Here is a 24,381-nt window from a genome sequence, read left to right as displayed (position 1 = left end):
ATGGGTGGAACTTAGAAACAAAAATGGGGCAATTATTGGGAGTGTACTTTCGGCTCCCAAACAGTCAGGGAGAGATAGAAGGACAGATATGTCGGCAAATCTGTGAGAATTGTAAGAATAACAGTTGGAGATTTCAAATTTCCCAACATTAATTGGGATAGTCAAAGTGTGAAAGACTTGGAGGGGGTGGAATTCTAAGAAAGCATCCAGAAGGACCTTTTAGACCAATATGTGTTGTAAAACTCCATGACAACTTCCTATTCTTTCATCCAAGTCATTAGGATATAGGACAAAATGCTGAGACAGCATTCACACATCTCTGTAAAACATCACTTGTCACATTCTGTCAATCAGAGCACATTCCTTTATTGCTTCTCTTGTATCCTAACTCCCAACAATTACGAACCAACGTCTCAAAGTTACCTGAAAATCTGGGTGCTCTCAGTGTTGCTTCAACTGTTTAAAAGCTTATGAAATACTTCCTGTAAGTCCAAACAGGCAACATTAATTGTCATGCTCTAACGTATCATGCTAACGATCACCTCAACAATTCATAGATACATGGAATTGCTACAGTGCAGAAAGAAACCATTTAGCCCATCGGGCCTGCACCAACAACAATCCTATCCTGGGCCTATCCTCGTAACCCCATGTATTTATCCTGCTAATCTCCCTAATACTAAGAGCATGGCCAATCAGCCTAACCCGCACATCTTTAGACTGTGGGAGGAAACCAGAGCACCCGGAGGAAACCCATGCAACCATGAGGAGAATGTGCAAACTCCACATAGACAGCCACCCAAGGCCGGAATTAAACCCGGGTCCCTGGCACTGTGAGGCAGCTGTGCTAACCACTGTGCCGTAATTGTGTAAGGACACAATTACACTTAGCAGTGGTACCAACTGAGGTTGAAGAGTCTGCCAACAGTCATGTTAGCTCACACCTACAGAATGATTACTTGGGCAACATACCACAGGGCTTTACTCTGCTATTGTTCAAGGTGACCTTGTATTCATTTTAGAATATGATATATTGATTTCACTTCATAATGCAGGCTTTGGCTTCTGAATACTCATGGAAATTTATTCTTCTCCATATACAGTTGACTGCCTTTGAGCTAGGATCTGTGGACTGTGATAGGTGGCTAAAAGAAATACAGTAGGAAATACAGTAGGTTACTGCAGAAGGTCAGAGGACATGGAGTTGGGGGTAGGGTGTTAGCGTGGATAGAGGATTGGTTGTCAAATAGGAGGCAGAGAGTGGGGGTCAATGGGTGCTATTCGGATTGGCGGTTGGTGACTAGTGGGCTGCCCCAGGGGTCGGTGCTGGGGCCTCAGCTATTTACCATTTATATAGATGATCTGGAGGAGGGAACCGAGTGTAGGGTGTCGAAATTTGCTGATGACACCAAGATTGGGGGAAAGGCAAATTGTGCAGAGGGTGTGGAGAGTCTGCAGAAGGATCTAGATAGGCTGGGCGAATGGGCCAGGAAATGGCAAATGGAATTTAATGTTGGCAAGTGTGAGGTGGTCCACTTTGGTAGGAAGAATGGTAGGAAGGACTATTACTTACGTGGCGAAAAACTGCAGCAGGCGACGGTGCAGAGGGACCTCGGGGTCCTTGTGCATGAGTCGCAAAAACCCAGCCTGCAGGTGCAGCAGGTGGTCAGGAAGGCGAATGGGATGCTGGCCTTCATAGCGAGGGGGATTGAATATAAAAGTAGGGAGGTCTTGCTGCAGCTGTATAGGGCATTGGTGAGGCCGCAGCTGGAGTACTGTGTGCAGTTTTGGGCGCCGCACCTGCGCAAGGATATTTTGGCCTTGGAGGGAGTGCAGAGGAGGTTTACTAGGCTGATACCGGAGTTGAGGGGGTTGAGCTATGAGGAGAGGCTGAATAAACTGGGTTGTACTCGTTAGAGTTTAGAAGAATGAGGGGAGATCTCATTGAGACGTATAAGATGATGAATGGGATGGATAGGATAGAGGTGGAGAGACTCTTCCCGCTCAAAAAAGACAGTAGGACTAGGGGGCACAGCCTCAAGATAAAGGGGGGGCGGTTTATAACGGAGTTGAGGAGGAACTTCTTCACTCAAAGGGTGGTGAATCTCTGGAATTCTCTGCCCGTTGAAGTGGTGGAGGCTGCCTCGCTAAATATTTTTAAGAAGCGGGTTGATGGGTTTTTGATAAGAGAGGGGATTAAGGGTTATGGGGAGAGGGCGGGAAAGTGGAACTGAGCCACGACAGATCAGCCATGATCTTATTGAATGGCGGGGCAGGCTCGAAGGGCCAGATGGCCTACTCCTGCTCCTATTTCTTATGTTCTTATGTTCTTATGAAATAATTAAATATCATATTTCTTAACCTTTTCTTGTTCACTGCCAATCATAATATATTTTCAGGAATTGTCATGCCCTGTAACAGCATGTCATGAAATTCTTTCTATTAGCCATGGTATAAAATATAAAAGAATAGGGAGTTATGCTGGAACTATACAAAACATTAGTTGGACCATCGTTTAAAAGTACTGTGCTGTTCTGATCACCTCATCACAGAAAGTATGTAATTGCATTAGAGAGGGTACAGAGCAGATTTATGAGGATGTTGTCAGGACTGAAAAATTGCAGATATGGGAAAGATTGGATAAATTGGGATTGTTCCCCTTGCAGCAAAGGAGGCCAAGGGAAGATTTGACTTAGGTGTAGAAAATTGTGAGGGACCCAGATAGAGTTGATGGGAAGAACCTATTTAACTTAGCAGCGAGATTGGTGACAAATGTGCATAAATTTAAAGAGATTAATAGAAGGATTAGAATGGAAATGAGGAAACATTTTTTTTAACCAGAAGGGATTGGAGTTTGGAACTTACTGCCTAAAAGAGCAATAGAGGCAGAAACATTCAACTCATTTAAAAGATGCCAGGATGTTCACCTGAAGTGCCATAACGTGGATGATTATGGACCAAATGTTGGAAAACGGCGTTAGGTTGGGTAGTTTTATTTTTCAGCTGGCGTAGTCACAATGGACCAAATGGTCTCCTTCTGTGCCATGAATTTTCTATTCTATAAATCCATATTTCTGACTTTTAAGATATGAGTCTTATTCAATTTGGACTCTCTGTTCATTTTTAAAGAAAATGTCAATATCAATGTGGTGCAAAGATGTCAACTGAGGGTCAGCTGACCTGTCTTGTTTATTCAAAGTCAAGGAAAGTACAGTTGAAGAGAATTGTGCATGTTTATAAATTATAAGCAGAAAGAAGGGTAATTCATGTGATTGTCTTGTTGTAGACCTGATGAAGAAGGTGTCTTCACACTCCTGAAGGTGAATTCAGGTGAATTCTGATGGATCCGAAAGGGAACAGATTTGGAGACCCACTGATGACCTCTGTTTCTTTTTAGGCATAGGTGTTACTTCTGCTGTTGTGTCTTTCTAAAGAAGATATTCATGGTCTAATCAGCAGCAAAGTCAAAGATTACAAAGGGACGTGGCTGCCTTACCATGCGACTCAATTTCAATCCTACAGTATAGGAGGAGACCACCGACCACAACCCTACCCAAGCCTATCCCCATAGATTTACCCTAGCTAGGTCCCTGACACCAAGGGACAACTTAGCATGGCCAATCCACCTAACCTGCACATCTTTGGACTGTGGGAGGAAACCGGAGCACCCGGAGGAAACCCACGCAGACACAGGGAGAATGTGCAAACTCCACACAGACAGTCATCCAAGCTGGGAATTGAATCCAGGTCCCTGGTGCTGTAAGGCAGCAATGCTAACCACTGTGCCACCGTGTTGCCCCTTAGAGCTGAGATCAGAAAGTTGAGTTGTTGTTCCGGATAGGGCAGCCATAACACTACTACACTTAGCATAAATGTCCTTAATTAGGAAGGGGAATGGACTTAGAAACCAGCTAATCTCCAACAAGAGATCTATGCTGAATATATAGTTATATCAATCTTGGGGGGAGGGTAGGATTAGGTATGGTTGCCATCTGACCTCCCCACTTTTGCTTAGTTTGATTACATACCTTAGCGAGGTTGAGACTCGAGTAATGATTTGTTGTGTGAAGTACTGTGAACAAACATTTCCACCAAGGAATAACATTTTCAAAAAGGAGGTGAAGGGACAAATTTGGTGGAGAAAAGGAAATCTGACCATGTGAGTACAGAAGCATTTGATTTCAGGGTGAATGCATAAATAAATAATCCTCTAATAAACCCATGAAAAATCAAGGCTGACATTCTAGTGTAGTCATATTGGAGGTGCCACCTTTCAAATGAGACTTTAAACCGAGGTTCTGTCCGGCCGCTTGGGTTTATTTAAAGGATTCCATGGTACTATTTCAACGAACAGCAGGAAAGCTATCCCCTGGCCAATATTTATCCCTCAATCAACATTAGAAAAACAATTATCTGGTCTGTATCATATTACTGTTAATGGCAGTTTGTTGTACACAAATTAGCTGCCACATTGCAATAGTGACTGCTCTTTAAAAGTACTTCATTGGCTATAAAAGACTGCTAAACATCCCGTGATTGTTAAAGGTTCTATGTAATGCAAGTCTTCTTCACGACCAATCTTGGCATAGCCTTGGTGGTATTCAGCCAAGAAATACTCTACGAAGAGGAATTTGAAATTAAATGTTGCAACTAGTTGCTGTCAATACATAAGGAAATTTTTTTACACATTTTTGAGCATTTTCTTAAATAAGTCTTTAAGGGGAGACTGAATAGTTATCAACAAGAATCTAAGTAACTAAGACAAAGGTAAGAGACATAGAATGAGAGAACAGAGAGGGGAGTAGAGAGATTGATAGGTTCTGAGAATAACTTTTAAAAACAAAATTTTGGTTCCAACTTATACATAAATAAAAACAAAATAAGATTAGTGTTTCTACAAAACAAATTACACAATGGACACCTTTCCTCATTGTTGCCCTAATTTATTTTCATTACCTTTTCGATGAGCAACCGGATTAAGTGCTCATGTGTGCGACGGGCCTGTGAACCCTGCCGAATGTATGAAGGGGAGACAATCTGTTCACTTAAGGAGAAGTTTTCAGTATTCATTCCAACTGTCGAGACAAAAATGAAAGTTAATTTAATGCAACAGTGCCACTATTGAAACTGGCAAATTTCATATTGTAAATCATCCAGTAGTTGCATATAAAGAAGAATTAATCATCAAAACATTAGATACTGTACTCAATCAGTGACTCACAGACACTATTCATGTGGCACTTCAGTCATTCAGTTCTCTCAAACATGCTTAATTTTCTTTTAATATTCATCTTCACAAGGCTATTGTGATCGCAATTTAATACTGAGAGTTGCCTCTCTCTCCTGATACACATGCTATTAAAATTTGTCCTATAACATGCTATTTAATGAATGAAAAGCAGCAGATTTCTTTTTCGCCACCAATTTCTTCCCTTCACCTCCCATCTGAAAATGTTGATTCCTTGGTGGCAACATTTGCCTACAGCACTTAATACAAACAGCCATGACTCAAGTTTTAACCTTGATAAGGTATGTAATCAAACTGGAGAAGCAGAGAGGTCAGATGGCAACCATACCTCCTACTACTCTGACCCAACCATACATCCAGCACAGATCTCTTGTTGAAGATTAGCTAGTTGTCAAATCCATTCTCATTCTTAACTCAGAACGTAGTAGTGTTACGGCTGCCCTATCCAAAGCAATGACTGAACTTTCTGGTCTATGTTGTTCAGTTATCCATGCAAGCCACCAGCAGAGCAAGGAGCAGATTTGATTTACTTTTTTATAAATGCTTTCTCTTTCCACTCCCAGAGGTGGACAAAATCACACCTGCATTTTTCATTAACAACTGTGATCAAATTGGCTATCTGTCTGAAGGACATCTCATCATTTCCCTGTTAGCATAAATTTAAGCTTTGTGATCATGGTTGCTGAGTATGGAACATGTGTTGCAGCTGAGTCACAACTGAATAAATTTTCAATTATTTCACTATTTTCCTCCATCTCATAGGACCACAGCCCCATGCACAATTCTTCATATGTGATTGTACTGTGTAACGTAATGCACCAGCATTTCTTCTGGTTCTCCTTCTGTAACTAGCAAAGGATTCAGACTTGTCACATCTCCAATGTGATACTCCAGGAATAATTAAGCTTTTTAAATTGTGATCGAATGGATTCATGAAGCTTATGTAAACATCTGGAATGTAAACCCATGTTCCAGGACTGCCACACCTCCAAACCCAGGAAATTCAAACAGGAGATCAGGAAATAAGCACAAACATAAATAGGATTGAATTATTTTGGCTTTTAGGTCCACATTTCAAAGTCTCAGGCCCTGCACTTTGTCCTTGAGTCGTAGTTTAGACAGCTTTGTCATTGGGGATATTTTTTGTACCTGCGCCAAAGAGGACTATAACATACCATTGCTAAGCTGATAACTTTGACCAACAGGGAAATTGTTGACGGCCATGTTTTTTTCTGTGAGTTTTTACCGATACTTTTGGCACTTGTTTCCAATGGTAAAATATAGAGCTGAGTATGAGAAATGATGAGAATCAGTTTCATTTTGTCAAAATTATGGTTACAGTCTCAGTTGCAGGATAGTCATTGCTTAAGAAGTTAAGGTGCCATATGTCTACCAAAGGTCCAATTCCTTCTGTATAGCTGCTTGATCTTCTTCCAAAAAAGACGTCCAGAATTTGTTATCAAAATAGCCATGAGGTTAACAGTGTTGTCCATTGTTTATGCATAAATGCCACTGCAACGTCAGAGAAGGGTCAGGTCATGGTTAAATGCAAAAATCCAAAGATTGCAACACCAATACAACATTAGGTTTTTGATAACGACGTCTCGCTGTCTGGCCAGAAGTTGTATTTGTATGGTGGATACAAACTAAACTCACCATATAAAGTTAAGTGACAATTTCAGTCTAAGTTCACTTTTAACAATGCAATAAGTTACTTACTGCCAGGTTAAACTATCCAGGATTAAAAATTAACCATAAGTGTGGAGTCCTATAAAACTTAAAACTTTGACTTAAAAAATTTCCAACATCTCTTTTATTCTCTGTCAGTCCAGTCTTCCTTTCCCTGTCTATTCCTCTTTCTGTATCATAGAACATAGAACATTACAGCGCAGAACAGGCCCTTCGGCCCACGATGTTGCGCCGACCAGTTAAAAAAACAATGACCCTCTAACCTAAACCAAACTCTTTCCATCCATAAACCTATCCACGGATCTCTTAAACGCCCCCAAACTAGGCGCACCTACAACTGCAGCAGGCAGGGCATTCCAATCCCTCACCACCCTCTGGGTAAAGAACCTACCTCTGACATCCGTCCTATAACTACCACCCCTTAATTTAAAGCTATGCCCCCTCGCGCTAGCTTTCTCCATCCGAGGAAAAAGGCTATCACTGTCCACCCTATCTAAACCTCTAATCATCTTATATGTTTCAATAAGGTCCCCTCGTAGCCGCCTTCTTTCTAACGAAAACAACCTCAAATCCCTCAGTCTCTCCTCATAGGACCTCCCCTCCATACCAGGCAACATCCTGGTAAACTTCCTCTGCACCCTCTCCAAAGCCTCCACACCCTTCCTATAACGTGGGGACCAGAACTGCACACAATACTCCAAGTGCGGCCGCACCAGAGTTTTGTACAGTTGCAACATGACGCTGCGGCTCCTAAATTCAATCCCCCTACCAATAATCTGTATCTGATACGATAATTCAACATTTTTATTTTCACTTGCCTCTCAGTCATTTGTGCAGTTAATTTCTCAATCCTTCAGCCTGATTGCTTGCCCTGTTTACTTAGGTCCCAAATATCCTGATTCCCTCACTGCAATACCGTCTGCATGCACTTTCAGCCACATCATAGAATCCTACTGCACGGAAGGAGGCCATTCAGCCCATTGAGTCTGCACTGACTACAATCCCACTCAGGCCCTATCCCTGTAAGAACATAAGGCGAATGGGATGCTGGCCTTTATAGCGAGGGAAATAGAATATAAAAGTAGGGAGGTCTTGCTGCAACTGTACAGGGCACTGGTGAGGCCGCAGCTGGAGTACTGTGTGCAGTTTTGGTCGCCGCACTTGCGCAAGGATATTTTGGCCTTGGAGGAAGTGCAGAGGAGGTTCACTAGGCTGATACCGGAGATGAGGGGGTTGGACTATGAAGAGAGACTAAATAGACTGGGTCTGTACTCGTTGGAGTTTAGAAGGATGAGGGAGGATCTTATAGAGACGTATAACATAATGAAAGGGATGGATAGGGTAGAGGTAGAGAGATTCTTCCCACTCAAAAAGGACAGCAGGACTAGAGGGCACAGCCACAAGATAAGGGGAGGGCAGTTTAGAACAGAGTTGAGGAGGAACTTCTTCACTCAAAGGGTAGCGAATCTCTGGAATTCTCTGCCCGTTGAAGTGGTGGAGGCTACCTCACTAAATATATTTAAGTCACGGGTAGATAGGTTTTTGGTAGGCAGGGGAATTAAGGGTTATAGGGAGAAAACGGGAAAGTGGAACTGAGCCACTTCAGATCAGCCATGATCTTATTGAATGGCGGGGCAGGCTCGAAGGGCTAGATGGCCTAATCCTGCTTCTATTTCTTATGTTCACACAGACAGTGCCCAAGCTGGGTCATTGAAAAGTTTTTAAAATTGGAACTAATACAAAACATCTATAAAGGCCCTGCCATAGCAAATTATGGACTGGAGACTTTAAGAACACACTTGCCTTTCAGATACTCAGCACATCGCAGAGAGATTCACAGATACCAAATTAGTCTAAACGTATAGTCACAGTAGTTTTGGATGCAAAACACAACAGCCGATCTACATGTAGAAGGATTCCATAAACACAATAAGTGAGCAGTATCTGTTTTTTGTTCATTGTCTAGTATAAGGACGTGGAAGAACTACCCTGCTGTTCTTCTAAGAGTACTGTAAGACATTTACATCACACAAGAGGGATGACAGGACTTCTGTTTTAATGCTTTATTACTTCCAACATGCAGCACATTCTCAGTGTCAGTCTAGATTATATCCTCAAGTTCGGGACAGGGAATTGATTTTTCAACCTTCTAACATCGTTGTGAAAGTGCTACCACTGAATTAAGACTGATAGTTAAGTATTCTCAGGAGGCGAGAACATCAACCGACATGGATCAAAGAGCTATTTCGAATCAGACTTTAAAAGTTTCTCTGACTGCTATATTGATATAAGACAAGTCAGGAAAATGCATAAAAACCTATCTCACAAGGAACAACATAATGTTTTCAACATAAACAGCAAACACATTGTGTTTTCTTGATAAAGAGAATTGAGATGGACCTACATGGATCAGATTTCCATTTCCCAAATCAGGTCACAAAAAGTTGAACTTTGTTTTGCTGATAAAAACAATTTTCCTCAGTCTCTTGACCACACATCATGCTCATGTGACCTTTTGGTATATCAGGAATGTCTCAGTTACAAAACACACACTCTCCCATCCATTGACTCCATCTACACTTCCCGCTGCTTTGGGAAAGCAACCAGCATAATCAAGGGCCCCACACAACCCGGACATACTCTCTTCTATTTTCTTCCACCAGAAAAAAGAAACAAAAGTCTGAAAACACATTCCAAATGACTCAAGAATAGCTTCTTCCCTGCTGCCATCTGACTTTTGAATGGTCCTATCACAGATTAAGCTGATCTGTCTCCTCACCCTATCGATAACTTTAACACCAGATTCTGCACCCTATCCTTTCCTCCTTACCTACGTACACTAAATGGCATGTTTTATCTGTATAGCTTGCAGCAACAATACTTCTTACTGTATCCCAAAACATGTGAAAATAATAATTCAATTCTTCCAAGGTTGGGATCGCCATTCTAAGGACCACAAGATCAATATTTACTTTCACACGTTATTTTCGTGTGATGGTGTTACCCCTAAAAATATGCATCTCCTTGGAGAGATTGTGCCCAACTGGGCAAGGCAGCTGAGGAATCGAGTACATTCTGAAAGTTGTGTAATATGTTTTGACACCTTCAAACATCACTATTAGGTGTTGTGTTATATTGTAGACGTGCCTTAATGCAGTGATTTATCATAGGGATCTATCTTGCAAAAGTAAGTTAACCCTTACGTTGACCACCATTCTCAAAAAGCATTGCAATGCACATAACACTTTTCCAAATGTCTGTCAGCCTCTGCTGTCATGTTGTGTGCTGTGATTAAATGACTGACAAAAAAAAACACTGGAAGGAATTCTCCCATACTTTTTCAGAGTGTCATGCTCTGACTGAAAGCCGGCGTTTATCTCTCCAGATACACTGCTGACATTTTCATCCAGATTTTGAGCTTCTCCGACAAAGAAAATTCAGGGAGAACGTTTTATGCTGTCACTATGGCAGATCAGGGCCTGATAATCATTATTGTATAATCTGCAGTAAGTTTCAAATGGAAATGGAACAGTTTCAGGCATTGTAGCTCGAAACTTTTGTTATGGCAACAGTGCCCATTATGAATGTATGGTGGGTTTTCAAAAGCTTAAAATGGCTTCAATTTAGCAGGTAGTCAAAGAACCATTGGAACTTTTAAGAGACTGTAAGACAGAATATTGTATCGATTTTCTTTACAAACCTAACAGGCCCTAAAAGGATTACATTTTTTGCAGCGGAGTAATATTTTTCCCCACTGACAATAATAATGTGTTTGAATTCAGAGTTTTATCAGATTGTTAGATATAATTTCTTTCCAATAATTTAAAAATATTTTCCATTCTTATTATGTGACTCCTGAGTACTGTACATAGTTCACACTGGGTGAGTGGCAATGGAGGATACATGGTAGTGCGGGGAAAAGGAATGGAAATGGCATAGCAGTTTGGAAAGGGCATGAATCATCTCTGGCATGGGATCTGAGGGGAAATGGGGTAGCATAAAGTGTGGCTAGGGTTTGAGGGGGCGTAGGATGACATGTATGAATTAATGGGATGGCATAGAGGTGGCACGATGAACTGAGGGGGCATGGGGTAGTATGAGGTGTGGGATGAGGGGACATGGGTAATTTAAGAGGGCAAACTGAGGGAACATGGAGTGGGTGGGGGGGCGGTGTGGGCAGAGACTTTGGAGGCATTCAAATAACATTGGAAGCTGTGCTGCTATGTTGGAGAACTGAGGCAGGCCTTCTAGCTAGTCTGCCTCTAAACCTGCCTCAGGTACTCCATCACAGTTCACAAAATACACTGCAATTTTGATCACTGCGTGAAAAGACAAAAAATCGGGGAAAAGTCACAGGTGGGTAAGATGTCCATTTCGAAAGATATAAAAGTGGCAGGTCATGTTTCGTGAGCCCACAGGATTCAAAATCTTATGACTCATAATGTTCCTCTATGATTTAATTTTGCTTCTCTTACTCCCAAAGTTGTTTTCACAACCTATCAAATCTGGTGTCTTTACTAACATATCTTAAAAAATAATTAGCTTCCTGCATTTATTAAGTTTAAAAGGTTTTAAAAATAACTTTAAAAAGATCCTACTGTAGCAAAATATCCATCAAATCATGACTCACAAGACCAGCTCATTCATCAAGCCTCAACATACTTGTTCGCTATCATCTAACTGTCTTGTTGATACTGATAACTTATGGCCTCATTTCACATCCTGTTGTCAAATATTAAGGTTTATATTTTGGCTACTGGGACGAGCAGCTCAAGTCAGGAAATATTCCCACTCACTGAAAACACCTTGGCAGAAATTTCTCCAAATGACAAGACCTTCTCTAAAAGTGAGCACCAGCAGGATGAAGTCAAGCCTGCCAAACTTAGAAGCAGATGGTTAGGAGGACACAGGAGCAAGCCTGTGAATGCCAAGATGGGTTAGTGAGAAGGCCCATGTTTGTTCTGTGAGACTTGGTCCCAGCTGTTTTAGAAGATTTTAGATCTGCTCGCCCTCACCCCATACCCAGTTCTCATGGACCCACATATCCTCCATGTCAGTTCATGTCTCCCCAGCCCCCATGGTCTCTTATTCTCTCAATGCCAATTAAATGCAAACTTATGCCCCTCACCAACCTCCACGGTTCCCCATAGCAACATTCCAACTCAATGATAACTCACCCAGCGTCCACCTAATGCAAACCTCCAGAACTATGTGGAGATGAAATAAAGATAAACTTCTAAAAATCTAAAACAGCTCTCATGACACAGACATCATAGTGCAAAAAAATCACATTAATGAAAGCATTAAAGCTTTTGAATTTCCTTAAGGACTTAATCCTTATAAAAACAAATTTCTGTTCATATCCCTAATTCTTTAATGCGCTATTTAAGCTGTCAATCAAACGTGTGAACTCTGAACATCTGCTGAAGCAACTGTAGCTTTTGAAATTCAGCCAAAAATTCATAAGGAATAGTCTTTCTGGGAACTTCAACAAATAGTTCCATTGAAATTGCTTACACTGATGTCGCAGCAGCAGGCCTGTCAGTCAAAGCAATCCCCCAGCAGAAGTTTTTTTCAAACAAACACTGAAAGTTGCAGCCAGTTTCATTGCAGTTCAATGAACTTGAGATCATGGCACATAAATGGATCTAATCTCTTCAAGTACATTTACATCTATTCCATTTATTCATGACTCCCACACTTTGGATAATGACCCATGCAACAGCTAAATTAGGCTGTGTGAGCCCAACACTAAGTTCAAATGACCCTGCTGAATTTGGGTTTCGTCCTTCATGACTCAGAGGAAACGGATTCCTGTCCCTTTTCCAGATGGTAAAAATGGGATCTGTTGGAAGTAGGGACAGAAATTCTACATCTGGATCCCACCTGCAATTTTTTAAGATCTGTGGAGTTTTCCCAGCTCCACGAAAATCTGTCCCTAAATTGTTTTCTTAAACCTCTCCAATATAGAGATTAAATCAATGCTTCCACCAGCCATAAAATCCACATCAGATCTGACATATCATCAATTCAACATAACTATACAATTAAAGTTTCTAATGCTGTCACATAAAATGATTAACCTTGGCTGATTCTTCAGCTGAGCCTCTAAATTCAGTTATTATCTCTCAGCTACGACATCTTCAACACTACTTACCTTATATTAGCTATTACTCTAGCTATTTCTGGTCTAAGTAACTCCTTTATTCAAAAAGGGTGGGAGATGGAAAGTGGAAAACTACAGGCCAGTTAACTTAACATCTGTTAAAGGGAAAATGTTAGAAGCTAGTAGTAAAAGCACTTGGAAAAATTCAAGATAATCACAGACACAATCAATATGGCTTTGTGAAAGGGAATCATATTTAACCCATTTATTGGAGTTCTTTGAAAAAGCAATGTGTGGATAAAGTGGAACCGGTGGATGCAATGTACTTAGAATGCCAGAAGGCATTTGGTAAGGCGCTACATCAAAGATATTGAGAAAAATAGAAGTTCATAATGTAGGGGGTAACATATTGGCATGGACAGAAGGTTGGCTAGATATCAAGAAACAGCATAAATACATTATATACTAGCTATCAAGATGTAAGGAATGGTGTGCTGCAGGGATCAGTGCAAGGGTAAGTGGGGATGTGGAGTTGTGGTTACAATCAGTTCAGTCTTGACCTTATTAAAAGGCGGAGTAGGCGCGGGGTGCCTTACTCCTCCCAATTCATATGTTTGAATGCTTATGCTATTAAGAATTTTCAGGTAACTTTGGCTGGTGAAATACTAGAAAATTCACCATCAATCGTGTACAACATTCCATTATGAAATGTAAATTCAAATTAATCAACAACTTTAAAAATAAGATTTTTAATTCTATCTGGCAGACTAATAAAAGTTGTTTCTGTTCATCTTCCTGTTTGAGGTTACAGGGAAGGGTGTTCCTATCAGAATAACCTTGATGAGTTGCGGCAATGCACCTTGTAGAACGTGACCAGTGCAATCACGTTGCATCAGTGGTGAATAATTTCTTCAGTCCAGGGACAGAGACACCAAGTAAGGGTGCTCTTATGACCTGGATTCTGCTGTTGAATTCTGAGTGTTCTATTTGCATCCAGAAAGGTGGCAAGTGTTCCATTATACTCCAGGCATCTCCCTCCTCTTCCCCATCCCTGTAACCCCACGTATTTACCATGGCTAACCATCTAACCTACACAATTTGATACAAAGGGGCAATTTAGCATGGCCAATCCACCTAACCTGCACATCTCTGGATTGAGGGAGGAAACCAGAGCTCTTGGAAGAAACTCACACAGACATGGAGAGAATGTGCAAACTCCGTACAGCCACCCAAACTTAGAATCAAACCCGGGTCCCTGACACTTTGAGGCAGCAGTGCTAACCACTGTGCCACCCCAAAACTGAAACTTTAGCAGCAGTGGGACTACTCTTGAGAAATTGGTGGTAAGCCTCCTTCTTAAACACTCCAGTCCATGTGGTGTAGGTACAAACAAATAGTAAAGCTGAACGGCTTGTTAAACCTTTTCAGAAAGTAGTTACAGCACAACCATATTGCTATGAATCTGGAGTTGTGTGTAGCCAGATAGGTTAAGTACGGCAGATTTCCACCCTGAAGGTCATTAACGAACTAGGTGGATTTTACAACAGTCTGATAGATTCTTGATCATTATTAATAATGCTAGCATTTTATTCCAAATTTATTATTTAATTGAACTTAAATTCCCTCAGCTGCTTGGTGGGATTTGAATTCATATGCCCAGAGAAATAAATAGACAAATGAGAGCCCAGATCACTAGTCCAGTAACATTACCACCCATGTTACTATCCCCAGTTAAGAAGTGCAAGCAGGGATAATGGTCTGAATTTTGAGGTCAGTGCTGAAGCAATGACACACATTGCTAATCTCAAAGAAAGATATCCAGAAAGTTCTGTGTATTGATATTCCTTTTTCTATACAGCAGTTTAAATCTGGTGGCAAGTCAAGGGAAACTCTAGTTGTGTAGCAACCAGGATATCAGGAAGCAGACACACAACCAATCACATTAAGAATTCTCACAGACAGCAAACCAGCATGTTAAAAGAATTTTATCCCTTACTTCTAATTTAAATATTCAGATAGCAAAATAAACTAGTGTTGGATTAAGATTGAAACCAAAATAAAAGACAAACTTGGAAAAAGTATTGTTACTTTAAAAGTACATGGAATTTATCATAACCTGCCATTCCGCAACTGTAAAATTAGCTTTTCTGGGCTAGCGACAGTGCTTAGCAACAATTCTGAAGTCAGTACACCATTAAAAATCCATCTACGTGACTGTGGCAAAGGTAAACTATTCTTCCTCATCCTTTGCAACCTGTCCATATCTTTTGACATGGTTGACTAATGATCTTCCTCCAATACCTTTTCATGATCATCCTGCTTTGTGGTACTGAACTCACCTGGCTCCATTTTTATCTACGTAATTGGAACCAAGATGTCATTTGCAATAGCTTCCCTTCCTGTTCCACCGCTCCATTATTGTTGGCTCTGGTATTCCCCCCCAACCCCCTCAAGAATCTATCCTTGCCCCCTATCCTTTATCTCATCAACAACCTGCTGCCCCTCAGTGACACCATCTGAAGACACAGCATTAGTGACAACACTCAATTTTACCTTACCAGTGTCTCTCCTGACTCCTCCATCTAAATTATGAGATTGCTTAATCAACATCAGTACCAAAAGAGCAGGAACAGCAGAAACATCAAACTGATAAAACTGAAGCCAGTATCTTTGGACCACCCCAAATACACCATTTCTTACCTACTGACTCCATCCCTCTGGTAAAAGTCTGGGGGTGAATCAGAATGCAACCTTGATGTGATATTTGAACCCCAAACGAGCTTCAAACCACATATCTACACCATCACCAAATGCACCTATTTCCATCTCTATAACACCACCCAACTTCCAAAACTTCCACATGCATCTGTTTTTTCAAGACTTTATTCTTCCAACACATCTCTAATCAGCCACACACATTCTACCACTTTAACTTGTAATCATCAAAAACTCTGCCGTGCTTGTCCCAACTCTCACCAAGTCCCATCACACTCTTTTTCTCGCTGACCTATACTGATTCCAAGTAAAGGAATGTTTCAATTTAAAAATGCTCATTCTTGATTTCAAATCCCTCCTGTGTCTATAAATTCTTCCAGGCCTACAATCTTCCAGGGTATCTGCGCTCCTCTAGTTCTGGCCTCTTAGAATCATTAATTTTACTTGCTGCATCAACAAGTCTATACCTTGAGCTGCCTCAGTCTTAAGTTCTGGAACTACTGTGTTGCCTGCCGACACAAGATAGCTGCACAAAGTGGTCACCAACAACCATCTGCACATATGCAATTTACTCCACATGAGCAGACAGCATGGACATCATCAGCTGGACATGTGGGCAACAAATAGCTCCTTGTTTAGTGGGATTGCTGCTTTCTCTAAACCAGTCCTGTGTAGGTCTAAAGCATTTGGGTTATTAACAAGCCAGAGCAAATGCCCGTCTGAAGTTAAAAATTAAATGGTGCAGCAATGACTGTCAGGAATATCAGTGACATGACGCTGATACAGCGTGTGGGCTTGCCATTGTCAATAACATTAATTTGAGAAAACCTGAGCAGAAATTCACAGTGGTTTTGTACAAGTTACATTTTGAATGATTTCTGCTGTACCAGTCAATACACAAGTCCTACCAAACCAATATGTCCACAGCACATTGAGGCAAAAAGGAGTGTGAGGTTTATCTGTATGCTATAAAGAGAAATGAATGGATTATTGTGCATCTAAGGTGATTTATACTGCAATTTAGACCAAAATGAGGCTTGATGGAATATATACTATAACAAATGAGTGAATTTCTTTTGTGTAGAGAAATTAAGTTGTTTTGATTAATTGGTCCGGTAAGAAGTCTCACAGTACCAGGTTAAAGTCCAACAGGTTTGTTGAGAATCACAGGCTTCCGGAATGCTGCTCCAACCCAGCCTGCAGGTGCAGCAGGTGGTCAGGAAGGCTAATGGGATGCTGGCCTTCATAGCGAGGGGGATTGAATATAAAAGTAGGGAGGTCTTGCTGCAGCTGTGTAGGGCATTGGTGAGGCTGCAGCTGGAGTACTGTGTACAGTTTTGGTTGCTGCACTTACACAAGGATATTTTGGCCTTGGAGGGAGTGCAGAGGCGGTTTACTAGGCTGATACTGGAGTTGAGGGGGTTGAGCTATGAGGAGAGGCTGAATAAACTAGGCTTGTACTCATTAGAGTTTAGAAGAATGAGGGGAGATCTCATTGAGACATATAAAATGATGAATGGGATGGATAGGATAGAGGTGGAGAGGCTCTTCCCGCTCAGAAAGGACAGTAGGACTAGGGGGCACAGCCTCAAGATAAAGGGGGGGGCGGTTTAGAACGGAGTTGAGGAAGAACTTCTTCACTCAAAGGGTGGTGAATCTCTGGAATTCTCTGCCTGTTGAAGTGGTGGAGGCTACCTCGCCAAATATTTTTAAGAAGCGGGTTGATGAGTTTTTGATAAGAGAGGGAATTAAGGGTTATGGGGAGAGGGCGGGAATGTGGAACTGAGACACGACACATCAGCCACGATCTTATTGAATGGCGGGGCAGGCTCGAAGGGTTGGATGGCCTACTCCTGCTCCTATTTTTTATGTTCTTATGTGAGTGGAGAGCTAGGTTTCACAAACATGGCTTATAAAGACAAAGATACAATTGCAAGATAATGGTTGGAACGTGAGTCTTTTCAGGTAACCAGTTCTTCATCCAGACATACGGCACAGCCATGAGAACCAAATTTGCACCTAAGTAAGCCAACACCTTCATGCACAAGTTTGAACAAGACCTCTTCACTGCACAGGATCTTCAACTGATACGTTACACCAGATATATTAATAATATTCTCTTCTTTTGGACTCACGGCAAAGGATCACTGAAATGACTACGCAATGACATCAACAAGTTCAATCCCATCAGACTCACCATGGACTACTCTCCAGAATTTGTTGCATTCTTGGACACATGGATCTCCATCAAGGATGGTCACGTCAGCACTTCACTCTACCCCAAGCCCACGGATAACCTCACGATGCTCCACTTCCCCAGCTTCCAACCTAAACACGTTGAATAAGTCACCCCTTCAGACAAGCCCTCCATATACACAGGATCTGCTCAGACAAGGAGAAGTGCAACAGACATCTACAGACACTGAAAGACACCCTCTTAAGAACAGGATACGATGCTCAACTCATCGATCAACAGTTCCAATCTGCCACAGCAAAAAACCGCACCAACCTCCTCAGAAGACAAACATGGGACATGACCAGCACAGTACCGTTCGTCACCCAGTACTTCCATGGAGCAGAGAATCTACGACATCTTCGGAGCCTTCAACATGTCATTGATGAAGATGAACATCTAGCTGAGGCCATCCCCATACTCCCACTACTTGCTTCAAACAACTGCGCAACCTCAACCTCAAATTATTCGCAGCAAACTATCCAGCCTTCAGGAGAACAACGACCACAACATCACACAACCCTGCCACAGCAATTTCTGCAAGACATGCCGGATCATCGGCATGGATACCACCACCACACAAGAATACCACCCACCAGGTACACGGTACATACTGATGCAACTCGGCCAATGCTATTCACCTCAAACACTGCAGGAAAGGATGACTTGAAGTGTGGTACATTGGCTAGGCTATGCAGACACTATGACATTAGATGAATGGACACCACACGACAATCGCCGGGCAGGTGTATTCCCTTCCAGTCAGGGAACGCTTCAGCAGTCAAGGGCATTCAGCCTCTGATTTTGGGTAAGCATTCTCCAAGGCATCCTTCAAGCACATGACAACTCAGAATCTCCAAGGAGAAACTGAGAGTCAAGTTCTGCATGCATGAGAATAGCCTCAAATGGAATTTTGGGTTCATGCCACACTGTATGTAACCCCCACCGTTTGGCCTGGGGTTGCAAATTCCTACTAACTTTCCTGGCTTGAGAGAATTCACACCTTTTAACGTGTGATTATTCCTCTCTCACTCACACTGTCTGTACCTGTAAAGATTTGATTACCTGAAAAGACTCACATTCCAACCATTGTCTTGCAACTGTGTCTCTGTCTATATATACCACATTTCTGAAAACTACTCTCCATTCACTTGATGAAAGAGCAGTGCTACAAAAGCTTGTGATTCCAAATAAACCAGTTGGACTTTATAACGTGTTGTGAGGCTTCTTAGTGTGTTCAATGCCAGCATCTCCACATCATAATTGGTGTTTTAAATCAGTTATGTCAAGAGGTGTAGCCAAAATCTCTGTCACCCACAATCACATTATAATATGAAGCAGTACAACTACACAAATGTAGCTTTTTTTGGAATACTCTCCATGAGCTTCTCTATCCCTTTTTCCTCCTTTAAGACACTCCCAAAACATTGACAAAACTTTTGTCATTTGCCCTAACATTGGCTTATATTGCTCGGTATCTAATTTTGCTCTTCTGGGATATAAATGCAAACTGATTTTAGGGTCACTTCGGCACCAGGAGTGGAAACTTGATGCATTTATTTCTTTGTGGAAGCAAGTTTAAAGAGTCGAAAAAATATGTGTAATGCTGGAAATACCAAAGTGGGTAAGTATATTTCATTCACGGTCACCTTTAGTCATGATAAAACTGGATTTTAATGGGAGGGATAATTAAATTTTAAGGGATTATTACTCATATATTCACAACAAATGAAACGTATTCCTGGGACTTGAAGCACGTGCAGTCAACGTAATAGTTTGCCTATAACTGCAGTAATGGACATGCAGTCCACATTGACCTAGACATCCCAGGCTGCACAGAACCCCTCACCCTCACCATAAACACTGACCCAGAGTCAACACGCAATAAACCACACAGACACACACAAGGCGGTGACCCTCCCCCTTCCAGTTCACTAGGCCATAACTGAGACCTGGGAGGTAGAGTAATCCCTCAGCCCGTCGCACAACACACTCACTCACTCACTCACAAGCTACGTCGGGACAATGAACCTCACGGCCTTTCTCTGCTGAGGGATATTTACAGCGAATAACAAATGAGTTTCTGCTACAGGCTGAGAGAAAGAGAGCACGTTAACACTTCTGCCTGCACATTGCCTGAATTGTGTCAAGCTCAGCCGCAGTCACTGAGGCTTTCCGGAGCACTGTGCCCCCCTTCCCCTGTTACAGATTCTGCTGCCTGCTCACCGGTTTATTGGGTGGGGATTTCAGTGCAGCTCTCTGCTCGGCTCTTCCGGAAAGCACTAACTGCAGCAGATGAAACGTCTCCGCAACTCCAGCAATCAGCATCGAGCCCAATATCCACAATGCTCTGACAATCGCCAAATGAGCCGGGGCCAACAACGGGACACAATGTTGTTTGCTGCACGATTTCCCACCCCAATCTGATATCAGTAACAGCTACTTGGTATCTTTTTTGATACTTCCAAGATTTTACTGTACAGCACTGCGTGATCCTGACAGACGATAGGAACTGTCTCCTGTCCCCACCAGGATCACACTCGGGAAATCACCACTACACACATACTGAATGAAGTGTCAGCAGAAGATAAATCGATTTTCTTAGCCCTATATGGATATTGTCTGAATAAAGCTGGATCTATTGGTACTGAGTGTTAAAAGGCAGATGGGCTGGTGTGGGGTGGGGGTGGTGTGGCGGAGGGTAGATTTCAGATTATCGGTTGACATTTTTGTTCGGATGTTTCCATCACAATTTTTAAAAATTGTATACATCAGCGAGTAGGGTCCAAAGTCATGTTTCGCTGTGCAGAACACCAGCTCAACAAGGCTGAAAAGTAAACAAAAGTAAACCAGGAAATGGTAAACGCACGAGTTGGACTATATTTTTAACAGAAAAACAAACATTGATGAAGGTAATGGTGCTGATGTTCACAATCGTGTTCTGAGACAAAGAACACAGTCTTTCAACCTATAGCCAAGAGTAAGTTGATATTTGGAGCTCAAAGGAATAAACTTGACAATGGACGAGGACGGTTGCAATAAGTTTCAAGAGCAGAATTGAAAAGACTTGCTATTTTTTTTCTTGTATACAGGGAACGGGAATAAGCATTGGTGAAGGCCTTGCTGTATATGAAGATGAACGTATGTTTTATAGAGTTAAAGAGCAAGGAAAATTATTGTTGTCCACAACTGAGAAAAATGAGCTTTTTAGACAAAATGCTAACAATTGAAGAGATGTAAAGTTAAATCTGAGATAAAAGGACCATATGAACAGGAGTAGGCCATTCATCCCTCAAGTCCATTACATTATTCAATTAGATCTGTATCTTTACCTTATCCGCCTTGATTTCATAACTTTTGCCTAACAAATGTCTATCAATTTAAGTTTTAAAATTTACAGTTGACTAAGCCTGAACATCTTTTTTGGAGAGAGAGTTGCAGATTTCCATCACTATCTAAATGAAAAACACACCACTGCTGATCAGCCAAGCTCTAACTTTAAGGAAAATAAATAAAAACAGAAAGTGCTATAGAAGGTAACAAAAGCTTTGACGTTGATATTAATGGGAAACGCTAATTCATTTAATGTTGTTTCATTTAAGATTGCATTTTTTTCAAAAACAACAATAAGATTAAATGTAGAATTGCTGTAGACTAAAAACACTTCCCTTCAAAGGTACACCATCTTTCTGAATAAAATTTTTGCCAAACTTCTCCATTAATTGAAACTTCATTAATCCAACAAAAACTAACAAGTTTTTTTTAGGGTGCACAAGTAATAAAATCCAATCAAATCCTGCAGTTTAAAACATAAATGAACATTCCCTACACAGATTATTCTTCTTCGCTCTTCCTCTCCCTCTTGAAGTGGCATCAGCATCCACCACCACCACATCACCTCCCCCCCACCACACTTGCACTAATGACTATTCATCAAGATTGAATCTGGGACAGTAAACTTGGAAGACTTGGCATTGTTTCAAGGTTTGATCTGATTTATTATTGTCACGTGTATTAACATACAGTGAAAATTATTGTTTCTTGCATGCTGAACAGACAAAACATACCATTCATAGAGAAGGAAATGAGAGATCGCAGAACGTAGTATTACAGTTATAGCTAGGGTGTAGAGAAAGATCAACTTAATGCAAGGTAAGTCCATTCGAAAATCTGACAGCAACAGGGAAGAAGCTGTTCTTGAGTCGGTTGGTATGTGACCTCAAGCTTTTGTATCTTTTTCTCAACGGAAGAAGGTGGAAAAGAAAATGTCCAGGGTGCGTGGGATTCTTAATTATGCTGGCTGCTTTGCCGAGGCAGCGGGAAGTGTAGACAGAATTAATGGCTGGGAGGCTGGTTTACATGATGGATTGGGCTATTATTCACTCATGGAGGGAGGGACAATCAGAACTGGACATGTGTCAATGATGGATTCTCCCACCGCATTTGGATCTGTCAGTTCAATGGGGTCTAATATACAGGCTCTAAAATTGACTTTCAGAACACATGTATTCAGCTGGTATTTACATGATTGCAAATTCTGCACAGCAGTCAGCAGCCTAATTGTCGCCAAAAATCGTTTTTTTTTGCTCCGGGTCACAGCACATTAAGATTGACCAAAGCTTTTGAAAAGTTTAATAAAGTTTAAGGATGAACAATATTTGTAATGTAACTGTGAAAAAGCAGCAGCAAGACCATCCTGATGTCTCTGACAGGGTTGCACTTTGAGCAGCGCCAACAAGCAATGGGTGTTTGAGCATTATGTGGAGATGCCGACATTGGACTGGGGTAAGCACAGTAAGAAGTCTCACAACACCACGTTAAAATCCAACAGGTTTCTTTGATAGTAAACACCACAAGCTTTCGGAACATTATTCCTTCGTCAGGTGAGTGGAAAGTTCTGATCAGAAACAGGGCATATAAAAGGCGCACACAGTTTACAGAATACTGATTAGAATGCGAGTCTTTACAGCTAATCCGCTATTCAAGTCTTAAAGGTGCGGACAATGTGGGTAGAGATAACATTAAGCATAGGTTAAAGAGATGGTATTGTCTCCAGACAGGAGAGTAAGTGAGATATTGCAAGTTAAGGCAAGTCATAGGCATTACAAATAGTGTGACATGAACCCAAGATCCCAGTTGAGGCTGTCCTCGTGTGTGAAACTTGGCTATCAGTCTCTGCTCAGCGACTCTGCGCTGTCCTATGTCATGAAGGCCACCTTGGAGAACGTTTACCCGAAGATCAGAGGCCAAATGCCTGTGACTGTTGAAGTGTTCACCAACAGGAAGGAAACAGTCTTGCCTGGTGGTTGTCAAGCAGTGTTCATTCATCTGTTGTCATAGCGTCTGCATGGTCTCCCCAATGTACCATGCTTTGGGGCATCCTTTCCTGCAGCGTAGATAACGTTGGCCAAGTTGCAAGACTGTATGCTGTGTACCTGGTGGATGGTGTTCTCATGTGAGATGATGGCATCCATGTTGATGATCCGGCAATGTCTTGCAGAGATTGCTGTGACAGGGTTGTGTGGTGTTGTCGTCACTTCTCCTGAAGGCTGGGTAGCTTGCTGTGGACAGTGGTCTGAGGTTGTGCAGTTGTTTGAAGGCAAGAAGTGTGGGTGTGGGGATGCCCTTGGTGAGATGTTCATCTTCATCAATGACACGTTGAAGACTCCAGAGAAGATGTCGTAGCTTCTCCGCTCTGGGGAAGTACTGGACGACGAAGGGTACTCTGTCCACCGTGTCCCGTGTTTGTCTTCTGAGGAGGTCGATGCGGTTTTTCGCTGTAGCACGTTGGAACTGTCGAACGATGAGTCGAGCGCCATATCCTGCTCTTATGAGGCTCGAACAAGACTTCTTCACCGTATAGGACCTTCAACCGATGCTATACACTAGATACATTGATGACATTTTCTTCCTTTGGACTCATGGTGAACAATCACTGAAACGACTATATGATGACATCAACAAGTTCCATCCCACCATCAGACTCCCCATGGACTATTCTCCAGAATCGGTTGCATTCTTGGACACACGCATCTCCATCAAGGACGGTCGCCTCAGTACCTCACTGTACCGCAAGCCCATAGATAACTTCATGATGCTCCACTTCTCCAGCTTCCACCCTAAACATGTTAAAGAAGCCATCCCCTACGGAAAGCCCTCCATATAGACAGGATCTGCTCAAATGAGAAGGATCGCAACAGACATCTCCAGATGCTAAAAGATGCCCTTATAAGAACAGGATATGGCACTCGACTCATCGATCAACAGTTCCAACGCACCACAGCGAAAAACCACATCAACCTCCTCAGAAGACAAACACAGGATATGGTCAATAGAATAGAATACTCTTCATTGTCCAGCACGGCCCCGGAGAGGAGAAGCTACGACATC

The 24,381-nt window shown here is 41.8% G+C and overlaps 1 protein-coding gene across 1 annotated transcript in view; it reads right to left on the bottom strand.

The window, feature by feature from the left end:
* The window catches only part of sepsecs (Sep (O-phosphoserine) tRNA:Sec (selenocysteine) tRNA synthase), a 70,081-nt gene extending 63,585 nt beyond the window's left edge, over nt 1-6,496 (bottom strand). The window contains exons 1-2 of the mRNA XM_080189344.1: nt 6,424-6,496; nt 4,957-5,075 (exon numbers count right to left, since the gene is read on the bottom strand). Coding sequence (XP_080045470.1) covers nt 4,957-5,075; nt 6,424-6,472 — 168 coding nt within the window. The 5' untranslated portion in view covers nt 6,473-6,496. The remainder of the gene's footprint in view (nt 1-4,956; nt 5,076-6,423) is intronic.
* Nucleotides 6,497-24,381: the final 17,885 nt, after the last annotated feature.

Source organism: Carcharhinus amblyrhynchos, chromosome 1, assembly GCF_965287045.1.
Source record: "Carcharhinus amblyrhynchos chromosome 1, sCarAmb.v2.hapA, whole genome shotgun sequence".
NCBI classification, from domain to species: domain Eukaryota; kingdom Metazoa; phylum Chordata; class Chondrichthyes; order Carcharhiniformes; family Carcharhinidae; genus Carcharhinus; species Carcharhinus amblyrhynchos.
The sequence above is the reverse complement of the archived record's forward strand: the minus strand, read 5'-3'. Positions and strand labels throughout refer to the sequence as shown.